This window comes from Nycticebus coucang, chromosome 23, assembly GCF_027406575.1.
Source record: "Nycticebus coucang isolate mNycCou1 chromosome 23, mNycCou1.pri, whole genome shotgun sequence".
NCBI classification, from domain to species: Eukaryota; Metazoa; Chordata; class Mammalia; order Primates; family Lorisidae; genus Nycticebus; species Nycticebus coucang.
The window spans coordinates 5,541,297-5,563,953 of NC_069802.1; the positions used below are offsets into that span (position 1 = coordinate 5,541,297).

At 41.7% G+C, this 22,657-nt stretch overlaps 1 protein-coding gene across 1 annotated transcript in view; it reads left to right on the forward strand.

Annotated features, from left to right (window-relative positions):
- TXK (TXK tyrosine kinase) overlaps positions 1 to 9,262 on the forward strand; it is a 67,970-nt gene extending 58,708 nt beyond the window's left edge. The window contains exons 13-15 of the mRNA XM_053578107.1: positions 1,538 to 1,656; positions 3,128 to 3,285; positions 5,520 to 9,262. Coding sequence (XP_053434082.1) covers positions 1,538 to 1,656; positions 3,128 to 3,285; positions 5,520 to 5,588 — 346 coding nt within the window. The 3' untranslated portion in view covers positions 5,589 to 9,262. The remainder of the gene's footprint in view (positions 1 to 1,537; positions 1,657 to 3,127; positions 3,286 to 5,519) is intronic.
- Positions 9,263 to 22,657: the final 13,395 nt, after the last annotated feature.

The following is a 22,657-nucleotide window of genomic DNA, read 5'->3' on the forward strand; positions in this document are numbered from 1 at the left end:
AATTATTTTCGTTGCTACTTCATAACTGTCATTTTGCTACTGTTATGAATCGTAATGTAAATATCTGATATGCAGGAGACCCCCAAAGGGGTTCTGACCCACAGGTTATGAACCGCTGGTAGCACTTGCCCCCTTCCCTTCTATTTCCCACCCCACCCAGCTAAAGGATCTTTTTTTAGATGGATGGATGGACAGTGTGGTGCTGAGATCTCACTCCCATCCAGGGTGCATATTCCCAGATATTTTGTGAAGAGCTTAGACTTTAGAAACTCAAAATCTATAGCAAATGACTTTGCCACCCTTTTTTGGGTATTATTCATTCTTTACTGATGTAGAATGATTTCTGATTGAATAAAAGGCTTAAAGGTGGAGTAAGGTGTAGTACATGAAAAAAAGAAGTGAAAGTGTTGGGGCTGTGTTAATAAATAATTGGAAAGTATTATCTTGCATGCTCAAGGGGCAACAAGCACAATTAGTTATTATTTCTTCTTTCCAGATTCCCACCCTTGGACATTCTTGCATATAAGTCTCAAAAAAGGGAGAGGGTTCAATTTTTTTTAAGGCGATGGTAGTTATTTCTGATTTCTTTCCCTATAGGGCCATTTTAATGCATTAGAGATTTTTCTCATCAAAAGTATTTACGCGGCTCAGACCTGTAATCCCAGCACTTTGGGAGGCTGAGATGGGAGGATCGCTTGAGCCCATGAGTTTGAGGTTGCTGTGAGCTATGATCATGCCCTGAATTCCAGCCTGGGTAACAGAGTGAGACCACATCTCTGAAAAAACAAAAAAGCATTATGTTTCTATACTGTTACCTTCTACCCTTCTCTTTGCCCCACTAAAAAATATGTAAATGGAAGAAAATATTGCATCTGACTTTGAATTAATTTTTTTCTATTATAAGAGTTGTCTTTCATTTATCTTTTATTTCCTTTTCATAACTTTGGTTGTTAGGGTTCTTAGCATGCTTCTATATAGAGTTAAGAGTTTATCATAACTGACTTAGTGAATAGTGAGCCATGTTTTATTTTGTTTTGTTTTTGAGACAGGTAGAGTGCCCTAGGTAGAGTGCCGTGGTGTCACAGCTCACAGCAGCCTCAAACTCCTGGGCTTAAGCGATTCTTTTGCCTCAGCCTCCCAAGTAGCTGGGACCTATAGGCACCTGCCACAATGCCTGGCTATTTTTTTGTTGCAGTTGTTTAGTTGGCCCAGGCCGGATTCAAACCCACCACCCTCGGTATATGTGGCTGGCGCCATAACCACTGTACTACAGGCACTGAGCTGTGAGCCATGTTTTGGAATTCTATGAGTTTTGGAAACCCAAATTAAATAAACATAACTAAGACTAGGTTTGGGGAGGAAACACTCTACAGCACACTCTCACATTGCGCTAACACGAACAGAATGGGGTATACCACCTTTCTGGGGTAAAATACTTTGTCTTTTATAAAAGCAACTCGGAATTAACCAGAGGGATTTGCAGTAAGTAGAAATTGGAGGTAATCAACACAATGCACTTTGAATCTGATGACCTTAGGTACGTTTTGGATGATGAATATATCAGTTCTTCTGGAGCCAAGTTCCCAATCAAGTGGTCTCCTCCTGAAGTTTTCCATTTCAACAAGTACAGCAGTAAATCTGACGTCTGGTCGTTTGGTGAGTGCGTTTGCTGTTTGTTTGCTGGAACTTGATTTCATAAAACGGGAGGATTTTAAACTTTGATTCCCTAATACGATGTAGCATTTTTAAAACGTCTTTTTGTAACTGTGCTTGTTCTTCTGTAATATAAACACATCCCGACTGTCTTTGCAGTTGGCATCCTGTGTCTTCTTAAATAAATCTGCCTTTTGGAGCTTCTCCTTCCCTAGTGAGCCCTTGCTATACAACCATAAGGGTCTACTGATCTAGAAAATAAAGTTAGCCAACTTTTCCACATCATAGAAGCTTGAAGGATAAATGATCATACAATGTCATTGAATTTAGCATAATTAGTATACTTCATTGTCTAACTACTAAGCAGCTTGGCCATTTTCCAACGGTTTAGTTGATAACTTGAATTTAAAACCTGGGTTAAAAAATGGCATCACCTCATTTATGTCATTACCTTCAAATTTTGTGGAATTTATACATAGGTTTCCTTGGGACCTGTCATTTGATATTAGTTAATATTTATATTAGGTAATGTTCTTCATTGAGAAAGAAACACTGTAGACCCATGTCCCATAGAGTTTGTTTCTTGAGTTGATTTTCAAAAACTGGACAATAAATGCACAACTTTTATTGTCTATAATAAGGTTAAGCTTGTGTCTTGGTCTCATTAACTCTCTTTGGACAGGCGATCATTTCAGCAGGTGACATTTGAAGCTCTACTGGAGAGCAGTTAAGTTGTAAGACCACTTCCTAGAGACCGTTGGATAGAAATACCGATAGGGTCTCATCCAGTGGTTGCAGAACAATTCGAACTCTCTGAGTGTTATCTGGTTACTCGTATCTCTTTGTCACTAGGCATAGGGACTGGTCTTATTACTATTGAATCCTCTGTCCTTAGCCTAGGCCTGGTGCCTCTGATTAATAATAATAAGTTTTTATAGAATAAGTGAATAAATATAAATCAGAAGTTCTTGAAGGAGTTTCTCCAATCAATCCATCAGGATTATTGAACACCTACTTAATGTAAAGAATCATTTAGATGCTCAGGGGTGGTACCTAGCAGGCTAATTTTTTAGTGAACAGAGGGGACATATGCCATCCACTGGCTCTTAGCTGTAGCAGGCAGCAGGTACTTACACAATTCTGTCATTTTCTATAAAATGGCAGAAAGAGTCATTGATTTCAGGGTGTGGGGACATGAACAGTATTTAAAAATGAAAATGCTGTCAGCGTTTTCTTTTAATAGGGAGGCAATCAAGACCAATAGAAAAAGAAAGGATTTGTTTTCACTTGGATTATTTTCAATTTAGAGACATCTTCAGAAACCAAAGTGCACACAGTCATTTCCTAGATAGAACTGCTCTCATTCTGTGTGACTGTAACTCAAAGGCTGGAGGAGAAAAAGAGCACCTTATATTCTGTTTCTGTAATTCCAAGTAATCATTTCTCTCCAATTCCTTGTGCACTTTATTTGCAGGAGTTTTAATGTGGGAAATTTTTACAGAAGGAAAAATGCCTTTTGAAAATCAGTCAAATTTGCAAGTGGTGGAAGCCATTTCTAAAGGATTCAGGCTGTATCGGCCTCACCTGGCACCGATGTCCATCTATGAAATCATGTACAGCTGCTGGCATGAGGTATGTGACCCTGACTTCCCTGCGAAGGTTGGCGGTCCCAGCCTCTGAGTGCAGATCTGATTACCTCAAACATTACCCTAGGACTCCACTGTGGCAGAAGAAGTTGTCCACTTCTCGGTAATAATCCCGAGACCCAGAAGTACCATTTCTATCTGAAACTCGGGCTACAAAGTCATGAATCCATTTTATTTTGAACAGTGGCCTTTTGTTTGAAGAATTCAGTACATTTTCCAAGTGTTACCTGCTTGAGATTGGTTCTCAAAGGACTCTTGATGTTACTAAAACCTCAGTGATTAGATGTTTTATTACCTTTAAGAACTAGTGGGTGAAAACTAAAGGGAGAGCCAGGTTGTTAAACTTCCACATTGAAAAGGAAGGTTGATGGGGTTTCTATTTACCTCACTTTACTTTCATTTGCCTTGTTTTTCAGAGGCTAAAAGTAATGGGTTTCATCTCTCTTGTGCACTTGAGACTCCCACTAGAGAGATAAAACCGGAATAGGAATGAAGGCAGAAGAACACCCGGATGGTCCACTCAGGAAGTGATCTCTTGGGAACCCAAGTTCTCTTTTTGTTGAAATGCCAAGCTTAAAAAATAAAGCCAGAGGGGTTTCTGTTCCACCTCTGTCTTTTTTGGGCTCTGACTTAACACACCCTGGCCCTTCTTATCGGACTCCCTTGTGACTTTTTCAGAGCTTTGCTCTCTTTCCAGCTGACAAGTTCAGCTAAGAAAAATTGAAGCTTGATGAGGATTTCCTCCTGGCCAAAGAAGAAATTACTTGATTTCTAATCCACAAACACTGGAAAATCCAGTATATCAAAAGCAATGTATTTGTTCAGATTCCAGAGAAGCATGGAATTTGTAAAGATCCCCAATGCATGAAAAGAATTTACATATGATTAACTGCTCCACAAGGAATCTTGAAAGACATTGAAAAATGTTAAGTGAGCTGTTAGTAGCAAACAGTGGTCTTAAGACCATCCTTGCAATACCAATGTGGGTGGCTCGGAAGTCTATATATGAAACAATACACATGTATATGTGTATATAATACTTCCTGAGATTTTGTATCTGTGGAGATGAGACAGGGAAGGGGAGGGATACACAGGATACTACTCCATAACCAAGTAAATGACATTAGTCTCAAATTCCAGTCAAAACATTTGTAATATTTTGGTTCTGTTGATTTGGTTGAAAAAGTGGATTTTGCCTATGGCTTTGCCTCTCGTGTGTAGGTGCCTGCAGATTCACACATGGTCGGTAGCCGTGGATAAACACATTCCATGGGCTCTGCCCACAAGAACTCAGCCTCTCTGAAAGCTCCACACTTCCTTCCTTCCTGGAGGGTCTCGGTGAGGATGCGCCAGTGTGCTGGCCTTATCTGCTGCTGTGTCATTTTTACTACTGTCCTCTGTTTATAAGCCACGGGGCACACCCCTGCTCTTCTTCCTCATGGACCCAGAGCCAAACCACGTCCCTTGGTAAAGTAGGAAAAATGCTCTAATCCTTGGCTCCATGGCCAGGGGTTCTGTTTCTGTAGACTGAGCCTTTAGACAGCACAGCCTGTACTCCAGGCTCTGCAAAGTCCTTCATAAAAACATGCCTTTCGCTTTCTGACTGAAATTCTTTCTATAGAGAATCAGGTACAGTAAATATTGGAGCAGCAGTTCTCAATCTGTGGGTCACGACCCCTTTGTAACAATGAAAATACATCTCGGCATTAGAAAGGTTGAGAACCACTGTTCTAGAGGCTGAGTTTGGGAGGCTGGCATTCTAGATCCCCTTCTCTCCCAGCCCCACTGTGTGTTCCTCAGACATGTCAGGCCATCCAGACAGATCCCTAGGGAGGTCTGTCCTGGAGAACTTTCTGCTGTGAGGGAAATGTTTTGTGGTTGCACTGTCCAACATGGCAGCCACCTCTGGCTATGGAGGACTTGAAAAATGGCCAATGTGGCTGAATAATTGAATTTAAACATTTATTTGATGTAAACTAACTTATGTGGCCACGTGTGGCTATTGTTTGCAGCTCTAGCAATTTTATTTTTGCATTGCGTTCTTCATTTTCATATTCTGAACTGCCAATCATGCCATAGTATGTCAACAAAGATATCTTTCTCTTATTCTTCTTTTCTTTTGGAGAACTAGCCTGGATTCAGGTCCCTGCCATCAAGTTTCAGAACTGGTGTCTCAGTGAGTCTTAAGCCAAGTTGACCAGCTCCATTTTTCTTTTCCAGAAACCTAATGGCCGCCCTACATTTGCTGAGCTGCTGAAGACTCTCACCGAGATTGCAGAAACCTGGTGACCTGAAACGGAACCAGAGGGTCATCTTGCAAGATTGTCACAAAAGGAAGTCCTGTGTGGGGTCACGGATGGTGAACATCTTTCTTTAGAGTTGCTGATTCTTAAAACTAGTGCAAAGATTATGGGCTTTTAAAACTTTTTATAGGACTATTCTAACAATGTGAGAGGGACTTCCAAACTCTTATTTTTCTGTAATATATTTCACATCCCATATGTGAAGAAGGGAAAAGGCTCTGCGGCAGCTTCCAGAGTGGCGGCTTTTCCTGAGAACAGCTCCAAGAGCCTTGAGGGGGCATGAAGAGCTGATCCTTCACAAGGCTGAGGAAATTTCCTTCTTGAAAGGGAGTGACAGTCATCATTTCAGTGGTGCATTGAAGAGGAAAATAAATTCTGTCACCTCATGGGACAAAGAAGCCTCCCCTGAAGACTTTCAAGCCTTTGAGCTGTATCGATCTTTATAGAAAATGGCTGTTGTAAATGATACAAATGTGAGCATTCTGGAAATGTCTTTTATAATCTTCTCATGTGTTATTTAATACATTATTTTTGTACATATTTGATTATTTTGGAAACCATTTCTTGCATTGCAGTTTTAAGCACTTACAGGGGAGATCCAAAGTTCCTCTTTGAACAGGTCCTGGTGACCTTTCTATTTCCAGGGATATCCACTATCAAGAAAATTCAGAATCTGATTTCAGTTCTGAGATTTTATACTTCGTACACGTGGGACTGGACAATTGAATAGTCCTTATTTTGTCACAGTACGTGTCTCCTCCTCTTATCAGGAAGAGGACTTGTTCTTTTTAAAAGAGGAGACAAAACCAAGATATCCTAGAGTAACATCCAGATCTATTAATCCTGAAGTCCAAGATTTTGAATTCAAGATGAAACAACCAGCAATCACAGTAAAACTTAATTTTGCATGCTCAGAAACTGATCTTTATCACTCTGAGTGCTTCAGAAATACCGTAGGAAGAAAGGTTTTGCAGAAAGCACAAATGTGATTTCCACGGTTTAACGTTCTTTGCACATTATCCCACCCTGCTTCACTGCTCGGGAGGAACTTGCGTTATGATCCTCACTAGTCTGAGTCTAAGTTGCTGGTTGTCAGTCACTGTGACTTTCAAATCATAATTTCCCTGCCCCAGGAATGAAATTTTTCAATATCAATGACACTCAATAAATGTTCATTATTTCTAATCAGTATGATGCCCAAGAAGAGATTTGGTAATTGAGGTGGGGGGCTCAGAAGCATTTGCATGAGATGCTGTGCTGTTTCCAAGACTATCACACTCCTTCTCTCGTGACTGATGCTACGGTGAGGAGCAACAGAGCCTCATATTACTGAGACTTTAATTCACATAAGATATGTGGAGTCTAGCTCAAGAGGGCATGAGACTATTAAATAACAAAAGCTGAGGGAGGAGAGGTTAATGTTATGACATAGGAATCATGGGTAGTCAGGTGACTTTCTGCTGTTGCTAAACTTAGAAGTCTCTAGTCCCTCCAAAAAGGAAAAAAGAAAGAGAACTCAAACCCTGGAAAGCCAGGACTGATCACAGAGCATTTGTGATCCTATGTATGTACAGAGCAGACAGTGACCCCAGAGGTAGATCATTCTAGGGGTCAGTACCTGGTCATAGCTGGGGCTTCTCATGCCATGGCGTGGTAGGCAAGCTCTACTCCTGTTTTTTTAATACTTCAGGAAAGTTTGAGGTACCAAATTAAGAGCAAAAATAATTGGAGCCATGTTCTAGGTAACAAAGACTCCAAATACTGTGTGAATTTTGAAAGTCTATGGAAAGAGAGTCACCACTCTCTGTCTAGGTAAGGGAAAAAAAATTATTAAAGAGGAAGTCACACAACTTCTCCTGGAAGAGAGCTAAGTTATGCAAACAGTATTGATACTAGTTATTGATATCAGGTCTCTGTGGGTAGTTTGAAGTAAGACAGTACAATATTTAAACAGCTATGCGTAAGAAATGAACAGGTTTAAAAACCAACAATCCCATACATCAATGGGGAAGAGAGATGAATAGAATCTTCTCCAAAGATGACAGACGAATGGCCAAAAAACGTATGAAAAAATGCTCATCATCCCTAATTATTAGAGAAATGCAAATCAAAACCACCCCGAGATATTATCTAACCCCAGCAAGAATGGCCTATATCACAAAATTGCAAAGCTGCAGATGCTGGCGCAGATGTGGAGAGAAAGGAACATTTTTACACTGCTGGTGGGACTGTAAACTAATACAACCTTTTTGGAAGGAAGTTTGGAAAACCTCAAAGAACTCAACCTAGACCTCCTGTTTGATCTTGCCATCCCATTACTGGGCATCTATCTAGGAAAAAAAGCCTTTCATTATAAAGACACTTGTACTAGGCTGTTTGTCACAGCCCAATTTACAATTGCTAAAATGTGTAAACAACCTAAATGTCCTTCAACCCAGGAATGGATTGGTAAGCTGTGGTATATGTATACCATGGAATGTTATTCAGCTATTAAAAAAAAAAAATGGAGATTGGGTGGTGCCTGTGGCTCAGTCGGTAAGGCGCCGGCCCCATATACCGAGGGTGGCGGGTTCAAACCCGGCCCCGGCTGAACTGCAACCAAAAAATAGATGGGTGTTGTGGCGGGCGCCTGTAGTCCCAGCTACTCGGGAGGCTGAGGCAAGAGAATCGCTTAAGCTCAGGAGCTGGAGGTTGCTGTGAGCTGTGTGATGCAACGGCACTCTACCCCAGGGCCATAAAGTGACACTCTGTCTCTACAAAAAAAAAAAAAAATGGAGATTTTTCAGCATTTGTACTAACCTGGATGGAGGTGGAACACATAATTCTTAGTGAAGCATCACAGAAATGGAGAAGTCTGAATCCTATGTATTCAACTTTGATATGAGGACAATTAATGACAATTAATGACACAGTGGGGCATGGGGGAAGGGGAGACCAGACAGAGAAGGAGGGAGTCGGTGAGGAAAAGGAAAAGAAGAAGAAAAAAAAAGACAAGAAAAGAAAATAGTGACTAATTCTCACATAAATTGGATTTAATTTTGACCAAAGTATATTACTTAAACATTAATTTTTAATTCAACTTGTTAATATGTTGTCTGGGTTATGCCATGCTCATTTATAAGTGAAATATGTTTGTAATTTCCCCTTTATAATAATATATTCTGTCCAATTTTAATATTAGGTGTATCCAGATCAAGTAGAATGATTTTGAAGTATTTCTTCTTTTTCTATTGTCTATAAGATTTGGCATGATCTGTTTTTTTGAAATTATCTTATACTTTTATTTATAAATATTAGTTGTCTATTTTTTGAGACTTTAAAAACATAATAATAAGAAGTTAATTGATGACTCCATACTGAATCTCAGAGTCAAAGCATTCAACAATAGACATACTCTTATTTGACATTGTGAATGTTACTTTCTTTGCATTATTATTATTATTGCTTAATATTTCGATGCGGCAATTCTCTGATTTCTTTTCTGAATGTATTTATGTTTGTTCATTCTTTACGAGGTTTTTGTTTCTAGTTCTTATCTTAAACGTTATTATCGTTATTAAATTTTAAGCCTCTTTAATTTTGTGAAGGCAAAAAATGGAAACCTAATAAACACATGTATATGTAAAAATAAAAATAAATAAATAAATAAAAAGAAATGAACGGGTTTGGGGGCTGGTTGCAGAGTCCTAAGAAAGAGAAGGTAGAAGGTCAAAAGACAGAGAGGAGGCTCAGAAAAATGGAATTTGGAGGCCAAGTAGAAGACATGATCATTGAAAAATAGCCTTTTGGCAAGATGTGATGCCACAGCACTCTACTGAGTGTGACAAAGTGAGACTGTCTCAAAAAAAAAAAGAAAAAGAAGAATAAAGGAGTTTTGTTTTCTTTAGTAAACTATTTACCGATGTGTAATCCATGGCCCCACCATTACATGGGTAGCATGTTTGGACTGGCAAGTAAACATATAAAATACGATAGCATTTAATCTAGCACTAAGTTGGCTTAGCTTCATGGGAGGTGCCCATACTTGCTGGGGACGAGGCCATAAGATGTGGAATTCTCCTTGATGCAATAATGCTCCTTCCTTTGTTTCCAACCAGTCACATAGGGCCACAGTTCACAGTCTCCCAGTCCATGTGCTACCCCACAGACTGTATTTTTCACAGTAAACAAAACTGGTGACCAGCCCTGGTACTCAACATTCCAGATTTGTCTTAACTTGGGTCATTTCTAAGGAATGGGTGCTGGGAGAAAGCAAAACTAAAATTTCCCAAGCAGGTGTAGTCTCAGAGAAAAAGGGTACAGTCTTGCTATTTCCTCCTTACTTGCACAGACATAGAGAAAAATTCAAACCATGTGGATAAGGCTTTATTAATATTTCCAGAGGGAACTATCTGTATAGCCAGACTCAGATCAAGAAATGGTATATTCCAGAAGCTATTCTAATTCTCTCAAGTCACTAACCCAAAAGTAATTGATAAACTGTTTCCAAAGTGATGGGTTAATATGGGCCATTTTTATCTTTCTATAAACCAAATCTTAGGTTATATTTTCTTGTGCCTGCCTTATTTCACTCAATAATGTGTTTATTTGAGCTATTTATGTTGTAAATATTTCATTTATTCCTATTTCTGCATTGTTTTACATTGTATAATTATTCCACACATGATTTATCTATTCTACTTTTGATGGACATTTCAGTATTTTCAAGTCTTTTTTTGTTGTTGTTGTTGTTTTTTGAGATAGTCTCACTCTGTCACCCTGGGTAGAGCACTGTGGCATCACCGTATCTCACAGCAACCTCGAACTTTTGGGCTCACAAGATCTTCTTGCCTCTTCCTCTCAAGTAGCTGGGATTACAGGCATGCACAATCATGCCCACCTTGTTTTTCTATTTTTAGTAGAGATGGGGTCTCGCTTGCTGAGGCTGGCCTCAAATAGCTGAGCTCAAATGATCTGCCCACCTGGGCTGCCCAGAGTGCTAGAATGTGAGCCACCATGCCCAGCATTCAGTTTTAATTATTAAAATCAGTGCTGCTGTGAACATTTTTCTGTAAGTCTTCTGGTGAAATTTTGTATGTCATTCTCTTAGGGATGTGCCTAGGAGTGGAATTGCGGGCCCAACCAGTATGTGTATGTTCAGCATTTGTACATAGTGCCAAACAATGTATAAACAATGCCTCCTAAGTGAGTACAACAAGGACACTGCCAGCAGCAGTGTGTGAGCGCTCCAGCTGCCCACATCTTCAGCCACATTTTGAAGTGTCCAGGCTGGTCATAAAAATGGCCAAAGGACTTGTAAGGATGAGGATGTCTTGTATTCACTTTTGTTTGTTGAGCTGTGCTATGATATAATCTCTACCTCCCACTATTTGTTGACAGCCCTGTGGTATGTCACAGCAGTTCTCAACCTGTGGGTCGTAACCCACAGGAACTGTATTAAATGCTCGCAGCATTAGGAAGGTTGAGAACCACTGTATAAAACAACATAAAATATGTAGTGTTTGGGAGGGTTAAAGTGATGTGAAGTGATAAAAGGGGAAACAATTAGACGTGAAATGCAAAGCAGGAGAGAACAATCCAAGATGGCGGCTGAGTAACAGCTGCCCTGCAATAGGGCACAGTGAGTCTGGGGAGATAAGACTCCAGGCTGGTGGGATCTGCCTATAATCATCCCTTTGAAGATACAGGGAGTCATCAAGGGACTTATGGACCCCAAGAGGAGGACAAAAACAGTGGAAAACTGGCAAGTGGTTGCTTGTGTTCGATCGACCTAATCCCACCGGCAGCCCACAAGTACAAGCAGCAGTGAGATCGCAAACAGGAAAGGCCTTACCTGTGAACTGTTTCGGTGTTTTTGGACTTGGCACTCAGTTGAACTGACTTGGGGAGAGCTTGAGCTTGAGTGAAGAACTTTGGGCATTGTCTAGGGCCCCAGACTGAGCCACTGAGCCAGACGGAGCTATTAGAGTTCGGCTGTGGGCTACAGGGAGCCATTGTGAGAGAACTGCCCCAGCAAGCTTTGCCCTCAGGGTCGCAGAGCAAGGATCAGATGGGAGCTAGTAACCTAGTGACTGAGCAACCTAAAGGGGGGGACTGAGTTGCCTTAAAGCCTTAACCCTCAGGGGCAGAGTGAGACCACTTTTGGCACACTGGAGCCTTGGGCTGTTGCCCTGGGTAGAGTGCCAGGGCGTCGCGGCTCACATCAACTTCAAACTGCTGGGCTTGGCACCACCTGGACCTCATAAGAGCTGCACTGTGACCTCAGACCTGCGACCAGCGCCTGCCGGGCCTCCACATGCCCTAACCTGGAACTGCTGTACCTCCTGTACCTCCCTACCTCCACACCAGCCTGCTCGTCTGGCCAGGGACTCTGGTAGCTGCATGCTCTCCGGAGCCCTTCCTGCCTCTGTGCAGAGCCCTTCTCCTGGCCAGAGACTGCTGGAGCCTTGGGCTCTCTGTGCAAAAGTCACTGGGCACCAGGCACTCCCAGAACCATGTGCACCACCTCCCATCCTCTTGCTAGAATCAGGTGTGTCAAACTCCGGAGCTGCTTCCACAACCAGAACTCCCTGGCTGGGGCAGCCCCAGAGGAACTACACAGGGTCATTCCCTACAAAGATCCTACAATAATAGAGTGATCTCACTGGGGTCTCATCTTGGAGAGATACCTCCCCAACTCTGAGGATGGAAAGAGGCAATGGTGAAAAACAATTATGAGGCGAAATCAACAGAAAAACTCTGGCAATATGAACAATCGGAGTAGATCAACTCCCCCAAGGATCAATGGGGCAGACACAGCACAAAATCCCATCCACAGACAAATAGCAGAGATGTCAGAAATCGAATTCAGAATCTGGATAGCACATAAGATCAAATTAGAATTCCAAGCAGTAACTCAAAAGATATCTCAAGAATTCAACAAATTCAAAGACCAAATGACCAAAGATTTCAACAAATTGAGACAAGAAGTTGCAGCCCTCAAAGATCTGAGAAACACAGTAGACTTCCTCAGTAACAGAATAGAGCAAGCAGAAGAAAGGCTTTCTGACATTGAAGACAAAGCTTTCGAATGCTCCCAAACTCTCAAAGAGAAAGAGAAATGGAGGGCAAAAACAGATCTCTCTCAGAGAGCTCTGGGATGATTCGAGGAAAACCAAAGTGGCTTCACAAGGCACAGAGTCTCTTCTCCATGAGATTATGAATGAAAACTTTCCAAACATGCCAAGAGATTCTGAAATTCAGATAGCAGACAGTTTCAGAACTCCAGCACAACTCAACGCAAATAAGACATCCCCCAGACACATCATAATCAATTTCACTAAAGCTAATATGGAGGAGAAAATTCTGAAAGCAGCCAGACAAAAGAAAACCATCACCTACAAGGGAAAGTATATTAGAATAACTGCAGATCTCTTTGCTGAAAGCTTTCAAGCTAGAAGAGGATGGTCATCGATTTTTAATCTACTAAAACAAAATAACTTACAACACAGGATTGTGTACCCAGCTAAACTGAGTTTCATTTATGACGGAGAAATTAAATACTTCAATGATATTCATATGTTGAAGAAATTGGCCATAACTAAACCAGCTCTCCAGGATATTCTCAGACCTATCCTCCATAAAGACCAGCATAATCCTTCACCACAAAAGTAAACCCAACCAGAAAATTCTGATCAAATTCCAACTTCCACAGTCACAAAAGGATTAAAAATGTCCACCGGTCTCTTGAAAGACTTATCAATACTCTCAATTAATGTGAATGGTTTAAATTGTCCCCTAAAGAGGCACAGGTTGGCTGACTGGATACAAAAACTCAAACCAGATATCTGCTGCATACAAGAATCTCATCTCACATTAAAAGACAAATATAGACTCAAGGTAAAGGGATGACCATCTATACTCCAGGCAAATGGAAAGCAGAAAAAAGCAGGCATTGCAATCCTATTCGCAGACGCAGTAGGCTTTAAACCAACCGAAATAAGGAAGGATAAGGATGGACACTCCATATTTGTTAAAGGTAATACACAATATGATGAGATTTTACTTATTAATATTTATGCACCCAACCAGAATGCACCTCAATTTATAAAAGAAACTCTAACAGACATGAGCAACTTGATTTCCTCCAGTTCCATAGTAGTTGGAGATTTTAACAGCCCTTTAGCAGTGCTGGATAGATCCTCCAAAAAGAAGCTAAGCAAAGAAATTCTAGATTTAAACTTAACCATTCGACATCTGGACTTAACAGACATCTACAAAACATTTCATCCCAACAAAACTGAATACACATTCTTCTCATCAGCCCATGGAACATACTCCAAAATGGACCATATCCTAGGCCACTAATCTAACCTCAGCAAATTTTAAAAAATAGAAATTATTCCTCGCATCTTCTCAGACCATCATGGAATAAAAGTTGAACTCAATAACCACAGGAACCTGCATACCCATACAAAAACATGGAAGCTAAACAACCTTATGCTGAAGGATACATGGGTTATAGACAAGATTAAGAAGGAAATCACCAAATTTTTGGAACAAAACAACAATCAAGACACGAATTACCAGAACCTCTGGGATACTGCAAAGGCGGTCCTAAGTAAAATTCTAGATTTTACTAGAAAAATTTATAGCACTGCAAGCCTTCCTCAAGAAAATGGAAAGAGAGGAAGTTAATAACTTTATGGGACATCTCAAGCAACTGGAGAGGGAAGAACACTCCAACCCCAAACCCAGCAGTAGAAAAGAAATAACCAAAATTAGAGCAGAATTAAGTGAAATCGAAAACAAAAGAATTATACAACAGATCAATAAATCCAAAAGTTGGTTTTTAGAAAAGATCAATAAAATAGATAAACATTTGGCCAACCTAACCAGGAAAAAAAGAGTAAAATCTCTAATTTCATTAATCAGAAATGGTAATGATGAAATAACAACAGAGCCCTCCGAAATTCAATAAATCCTTAACAAATACTACAAGAAACTCTACTCTCAGAAATATGAAAATCTGAAAGAAATTGACCAATACCTGCAAGTATGCCACCTACCAACACTTAGCCAGAACGAAGTGGAAATGTTGACAAGCTATATCAAGTTCTGAAATAGCATCAACTATACAGAATCTCCCTAAAAAGAAAAGCCAAGGACCAGATGGCTTTACATGAGAATTCTAACAAAACTTTAAAGAAGAACTAGGACCTGTATTACTAAACCTCTTCCAAAATATAGAAAAAGAAGGAACATTACCCAACACATTCTATGAAGCAAACATCACCTTGATCCCCAAACCAGGGAAAGACCCAACAAGAAAAGAAAATTATAGACCAATATCACTAATGAATATTGATGCTAAACACTCAATTAGATCCTGACAAACAGAATCCAACAACACATCACAAAAATTATACACCACAACCAAGTGGAATTTATCCCTGAGTCTCAAGGCTGGTTCAATATATGTAAATCTATAAATGTAATCCAGCACATAAACAAACTAAAGAATAAGGACCATATGATTCTTTCAATTGATGCAGAAAAAGCTTTTGATAATATCCAGCATTCCTTCATGATCAGAGCACTTAAGAGAATTGGTATAGAAGGGACATTTCTTAAACTAATAGAGGCCATCTACAGCAAACCCACAGCCAATATCGTATTGAATGGAGTTAAATTGAAATCATTTCCACTTAGATCAGGAACCAGGCAAGGTTGCCCATTGTCTCCATTGCTCTTTAACATTGTAATGGAAGTTTTAGCCATTGCAATTAGGGAAGAAAAGGCGATCAAGGGTATCCACATAGGGTCAGAAGAGATCAAACTTTCACTCTTCGCAGGTGATATGATCGTATATCTGGAAAACACTAGGGATTCTACTACAAAACTTTTAGAAGTGATCAAGGAATACAGCAATGTGTCAGGCTACAAAACCAACACCCATAAATCTGTAGTCTTTATATATACCAACAATAGCCAAGCCAAAAAAACAGTCAAGGACTCTATTCCTTTCACAGTAGTGCCAAAGAAGATGAAATATTTGGGAGTATACCTAACAAAGGTTGTGAAAGATCTCTACAAACCGAACTATGAAACTTTAAGAAAAGGAATAGCTGAAGATGTTAACAGATGGAAAAATATACCATGCTCATGGCTGGGAAGAATCAACATTGTTAAAATGTCTGTACTACCCAAAGCAATATATAATTTTAATGCAATTCCTATTAAAGCTCCATTGTCATATTTTAAAATCATGAAAAATTAATACTTCGTTTTATATGGAATCAGAAAAAACCGCGAATAGCTAAAACATTACTCAGCAATACAAACACAGCAGGAGGAATCACGCTACCAGACCTGAGACTGTACTATAAATTGATAGTGATCAAAACAGCATGATATTGGCACAAAAACAGAGAACTAGATGTCTGGAACAGAATAGAGAACCAAGAGACGAAGCCAGCTACTTACTGTTATTTGATCTTTGACAAGCCAATTAAAAACATTCAGTGGGGAAAAGATTCCCTATTTAACAAATGGTGCTGGGTGAACTGGCTGGCAACCTGTAGAAGATTGAAACTGGACCCACACCTTTCACCATTAACTAAGATAGACTCTCACTGGATAAAAGATTTAAACTTAAGACATGAAACTATAAAAATACTAGAAGAAAGTGCAGGGAAAACTCATGAAGAAATCAGTCTGGGCGAATATTTTATGAGGAGGACCCCCTGGGCAATTGAAGCAGCTTCAAAAATACACTACTGGGACCTGATCAAACTAAAAAGCTTCTGCAGAGCCAAGATCATAGTAAGTAAAGCAAGCCGACAGCCCTCAGAATGGGAGAAAATATTTGCAGGTTATACCTCCGATAAAGGTCTAATAACCAGAATCCAGAGAGAACTCAAACATATTAGCAAGAAAAGAACACGTCATCCCATCTCCGGTTCAGCAAGGGACTTGAAGAGAAACTTCTCTAAAGAAGACAGACGCACGATCTACAAACACATGAAAAAAAGCTCATCATCTTTACTCATCAGAGAAATGCAAATCAAAACTACTTTGAGATATCACCTAACCCCCGTAAGAGTAGCCCACATAACAAAATCCCCAAACCAGAGATGTTGGCGTGGATGTGGAGAAAAGGGCACACTTCTACACTGCTGGTGGGAATGCACACTAATACGTTCCTTCTGAAAGGATGTTTGGAGAATATTTAGAGACCTAAAAATAGACCTGCCATTCGATCCTATAATTCCTTTACTAGGTTTATACTCAGAAGACCAAAAATCACAATATAACAAAGACATCTGTACCAGAATGGTTATTGCAGCCCAAGTCATAATTGCTAAGTCATGGAAGAAGCCCAAGTGCCCATCCCACGAATGGACTAGCAAATTGTGGTACATGTATACCATGGAATATTATGCAGCCTTAAAGAAAGATGGAGACTTTACCTCTTTCATGTTTACATGGATGGAGCTGGAACCTATTCTTCTTAGCAAAGTATCTCAGGAATGTAAGAAAAAGTATCCAATGTACTCAGCCCTACTATGAAGCTAAATTATAGCTTTCAAATGAAGGCTATAACCGAACTATAGCATAAGACTGTGAAGAAAGGGCCAAGGGAAGGGGGAGATTAGGGTGGAGGGGGGGTAATGGGGGGGGCCACACCTATGGTGCATCTTAGAATGGGTACAGGCGAAACTTACTAAAGGCAGAATACAAATGTCTGCATAGAATAACTAAGAAAATGTCCTGAAGGCTACGCGTAACAGTTTGATGAGAATATTTCAGATTGTATATGGAACCAGCACATTGTACCCCTTGATTGCACTAATGTACACAGCTATGATTTAACAATAAAAAAAAAAATTACGTGGTAAAAAAATGCAAAGCAGAAGGAATTGAAAGAACTGTGAACTAAAAATATTCTGAAGGATGTGGGTTTCCCATGATGTATGGGATGGACACACACACACACGCACATGTGACTACTGGTATCCCTAATTCCTTTGTAGAGACTGTGGGTCTTTTTTTTTTTTTTTTTTGAGAGGGAGTCTCACTATGTTGCCCTGGGTAGGGTATTGTGGCGTCATGGCTCACAGCAACCTCAAACTCTTGGGCTCAAGCGATTCTCTTGCCTCAGCCTCCATTGCAGCTGGGACTACAGGTGCTGCCACAATGCCTGGCTCTTTTGTTGTTGTTGTCTGCTTGTTTAGCAGGCTTGGGCGGATTCAAACCCATCAGCCCCAGTGCATATGACTGGCGCCCTAATCGCTGAGCCAATACTGTGGATTTTGTGTTTTGTGAGAGACATTATAAGTTTGGCCAAATGAGTTTTAAGGCTAGCATTGGAGAAAGGTGCATTGCTTCACCTATAGAGAAACTAAAGAGTGACAGGTAGATGCAGGTACACCTGTAGGGAGGGTCGTGCTCGATGGCTGTAATAGACTGTGGGAGCAGGTGCGTTATCCTCCTAGGGTGTCCGTGATTCACCCTCCTCTTCCCTATTGTCCCTGGTTATTCAGCAGAATCTGTTGGGATCATGAATACTGTGTCTGAGTAGATTTTACTGGGAGTGTGAAGTGAAGAGGGTGTAGTTTCGGTCTGGTCCCACATAGTGTGGGCAAAAATCATAAGAATTGTGGCGCCTGTAGTCCCAGCTACTTGAGAAGCTGAGGCAAGAGAATCCCCGAAGCCCAAGAGCTGGAGGTTGCTGTGAGCTGTGATGCCACAGCACTCTACTGAGGGCGACAAAGTGAAGCTCTGTCTCTAAAAAAAAAAAATCAGGCAGAGGCCTGGGAGGCAGGGGAAACTCTAAGCACATAACCCTCCAGAGAAGGCTTTGGATATCCATCACTTGTGCAATTGCTACCCTAAAGTCGAGGTGAAGGTTGTTTCAGCTAATTTAACTGTATTTTGAGAATAGAAAGAACCCCAGCTTACATCTGGGGTCCAGACACTTCCCAGCAGCCTGTGATCAGAGACAGCAAGGGTAGGGGGACTCTTGCTAAACTGGCTTAACAGGATTCTAACTAAAGGATGGGGAATTTGATCTGGTATCACGGATGGGGGAATTCTTGATAAACCACCTTAGCAGGATTCTTGCTAAAGGCAGGCCAAGGATGGGTCTGAGATGAAGCCTAGTCAAGAGGAGGACTCTCCCAGGAGCCTAGGTGAAATTTAGACAAGGGAGGCCTCTGTGTCACTACCCGTCACATTAGCTGCCAGTGTCAGGGAAGCAGGCTCTGGCCCCCAATCAGATAACTCCTGTATTTCATCTTTAAGTACCAACTGCCACCCCCTCTCTTTTTGTGACATCCCGATTAACTATCCTTATTGGATCTAAACCTCAAACACTATTTCCATCCTGGGAAGTTTGGATGTTTAAGGAGCAAAGACCTTGAAATCATGATCTTGCTTCTTTCTCCTTGCATGAGAGTGGAGAAGGAAGTACTTTATCATGTCCCGATGAAGTGCCAAACTTCCAAAACCAAACCAAACATCTTTTCACCAGTGGCTTTCCTTTCCTATTCACTCTTTCAGTTCCTTTGCTCATATTGTAGTTGCGCTCTTTCCTCGTGTCTGTCTTGAATCGTGTTATCAAGAAAACATCCAGACCAGTGTTTTCAACCTTTGTTGTCTTACGGCACACTCGAAACTACGGTTAAACTTCTGTGGCACAATTAAATTACATTGATCAAAAAAAAAAAAATAGAGTAAAAAAAGAATATACTGACTATGCTTCGAACTTTTTTTTAGATGCAATATCATATTTATTTTGTAAAATATATTTGTGTTTTTGCTAGAAGGTACATACTGAGTTCAAAATGATGCTTCTGCAGTGTATCCGGCTTTATTTAAGAACACAGATGATATGATGCAGGAGCATTGTACAGCTTCAGAAATCCCGTGACTGTCTTCACTGCAGGACTTTATAAAAATGTGTTGAAAATACAAATAAAAGGTGAAAACCACATTAAATCTTTTGAGAGCATTTAGCTATTGCATGTCTACCTAACTGATGAATTCTTGCAAAGATGGATTCTTTATCACAAAATTATGAAGATGATTTATGTGCTGCCATCTAGGAGACTGAGCACCATGCTTATAGGAACAGTCACCAGTTCTTGAGGGAGGCTCTGGGAACGGGACAATCTCCTGGCTGGCATGGAAATGTTTTGCAGTCTGGAGACAAGCCTCAAGCAACTGAGTGCTCTAACAAGGTAAGATCGATCATTCCTTAGTAAGCAGGTGTTGGACTTTGAACATTTGTGGTGCATCAGAGTGGGAGTTGAGCCCATGGGGAAAGAGCAGGTAGGGATCATTAATCACATAGTCCTTGTGCGTGGGTCCCCCACACATGTTGTATATCATTTCGATAAAAGGCCACGGTGAGGTTACTTGAGGTTCTCCTGCACCTATGGGGATCCTCACCTCTTGCAAGCTTGTACTTCAATCCGTGTACTGGCTGTTTCCTGCGTGCTGTGTCAGTGTGACACAGCAGCACTGACACTGTCACCTTACCCTTTAATGTGGACTTCTTTTGAAAATCACTCAATTAATGATCTTTAAAAATTTTCGTGGCACCCCTAAGATCCTCTCACAGCACACCAGTGTGCCGTGGCACAGCGGTGGAAAATCACTGACCTAGACAGCAGCAACCTTAGGGGAAAGGCAGGGGAGATGTGCTTCTCAGGTGTCCTGAGGAGGACCTGGGGTCTGGGCAGGGCAGCCTTCCCAGCTCCTTTTGGAGGTTCTTCTTTATCCTAACTCTAGTTTCTCCAGACCCAAGGGTTCTTCCTCTACAGGGTGTCCTAAAAGTTGCCCCTAAAATTGTTATACATAGGAAAAATGGGAAATTGCAGCTAAATACACCTTTATTTACAAAATATTCATTACATCCAGGTGTGCCGCCCATGGGCTACATCAGGATTATGTCAGGACTTTTTGGCTTATTTGTGGTGGCAGATATCATGAAAATTATTCACAGACCTTCATTTATGCCCATCAGTTTTCATTAGTATTTGTGTATTTCATGTGTGACCCAAGACAATTCTTCTTCTTCCAGTGTGGTATAGAGAAGCAAAAAGGTTGGACATCAAGGACAGCAAGACTTAGTTAAGAGTGACCAATAGAAAGGGGCAATCAGGGACCAGTAGAAAGAGCCCATCAGTGACCAATTAGAAAGGGGCCATCGGGACCAATAGAAAGAAGCCATCAGGGACCGAGGCCATCAGTGACCAATAGAAAGGGGCAGTGCTGCCTGGAGGCAGAGGGGCCAATTAAAGACTTGCAGCCAATTTCGGAGTATTTAATACTCCTGGAGGCCTTTGCTTCTGTCTCACTCATCTTTTTCTCCTTCATCAGAGAGACCCACTTCCAACTCTCTTTGGAAGTGCTCTAAGCTTTATCTTTGTCCTTCCTAAATAAAACCTCTTTGTTGCCCTGGAGCAGGGGGAAGAATCCCCGTATTAAGCGAGATTTCTTGTCTGGTGGGGTGTCTGCTAGGCTACAAACAACCTATCAGCTCATACTATTGACTTAAAAGAAGCCCCCGGAGGATCTAATTCTGACCAGTCCTGCAGCTGATTCCCCGCTGCGCATGCCCAGCCGAGCCCAGCCGAACCCCTTCCACCCTTAGAGCTGTCCGTTTCCCCCTCACCACATGTTGTGGGGACAGGCCCTTGGTTCTGGTTAGTGCCTCTTTTCCCACCTGTCCTCTGTGAGGACAAGTAAAGAGCCTGAAATGCCACCACGTTAGGCCACAGAGAGAGGCTGGATACCAACCGCCCACTCCAGCTGGCCGGGGGTCCATCTCCAGATGGGCATTTCAGCCTGTCTTCTCTGGACCCCCCAAGCCAGGCTAGTTGGAGAGAAAGTGGGCGAATCCTATCTCTCTGGAGGCCAGTGTGGCTCCATGCCACTTTCAAAACAAGAAGCCACACAAAACTAGGCAAGACAAAAACCCAGCAGGGGACTGGCATTTTTGGTTTTCACCTCCTGCTACAGGCATCTAGAAGGTGGAAAGTGGTTCAGTGGATGCTGCTGAACATCCTGCAATGCGCAGCACACCCCCCACAACAAAGAATTCTACAGCTCAAAATGTCAGTAGCAGGGAAGTTGAAAGCGTGTCATTAGACCCTGAGCGTGTGAGGTCCCAGGGTGCAGACTTCATCCTGTTATCATAGTCCAACCACACTGCTCGTTTCTCTGGCTGCCTCCTCCTCACCCCTCTCAGGCGCTGACCTTGACATACCATACCTACGGAGGAAGAGAGCATCTTTGCCCCGGCATTCCCACCGGAGTCCCGGCTGCTCCTGGGCTCAGGTCCACTCCCCTCCCGGAACCGCTTCTGTAGCCGGCGGCGTGGAACGAGGGCTCTCATTGGCTTAGCCTTGGTCACGTGTGTCCTCAGCAGCCAGGAAGAATCCAACCACCTGGAAATCCATTCACTCTGAAGAGACGCAGCTTTCAGGGAGGGCAGCGGATGGGAGTAATAGACATAGGGAGGATAATCGACAAATACCCGGCGCTCTTCTCTCCCCGTTTCACGTGTAGCCCACCGTTTTCTCTGGAGGGGAGTTGGAGCTGTTCACTATATGACCCATGTTTCTCTAATGTCCCTTAGCTCCCGTGAGTTGGCAAAGTACTGTCAATATTAAACGCCAGTCAGCCAGGTTCAGTTTTTTCCCCGCACTTGCATGTTTTGAAGTGATCCAGGGGAACTTTTTCATAATTAGAGAGCCTTAACAACACAGAGGAAGACCTTGAGAGAAAGCTGAACAGACCTTGAGAGAAAGCTGAACATCCTAGGCCGGGGTCTTTCTTGACTGCAAACAGAGGTGGGTTGGTGGCCTCCACCACGAGATGCTGTCTGGGGAAGCAGAAAACGCAGTTGGAGAATATGCGTGAATCGGAGCAGTGTGCTCTTGATTCTGTCCCACTCCTGGACTTCAAATCTCACTGGTCATCTCCTGATACTCTGCCGTCCACCAGTGCTGCCCAGCCCTGCGTGCCTCAGGGCCTTTGCACTGCTCTTCCTTTGGCCGACTGTGC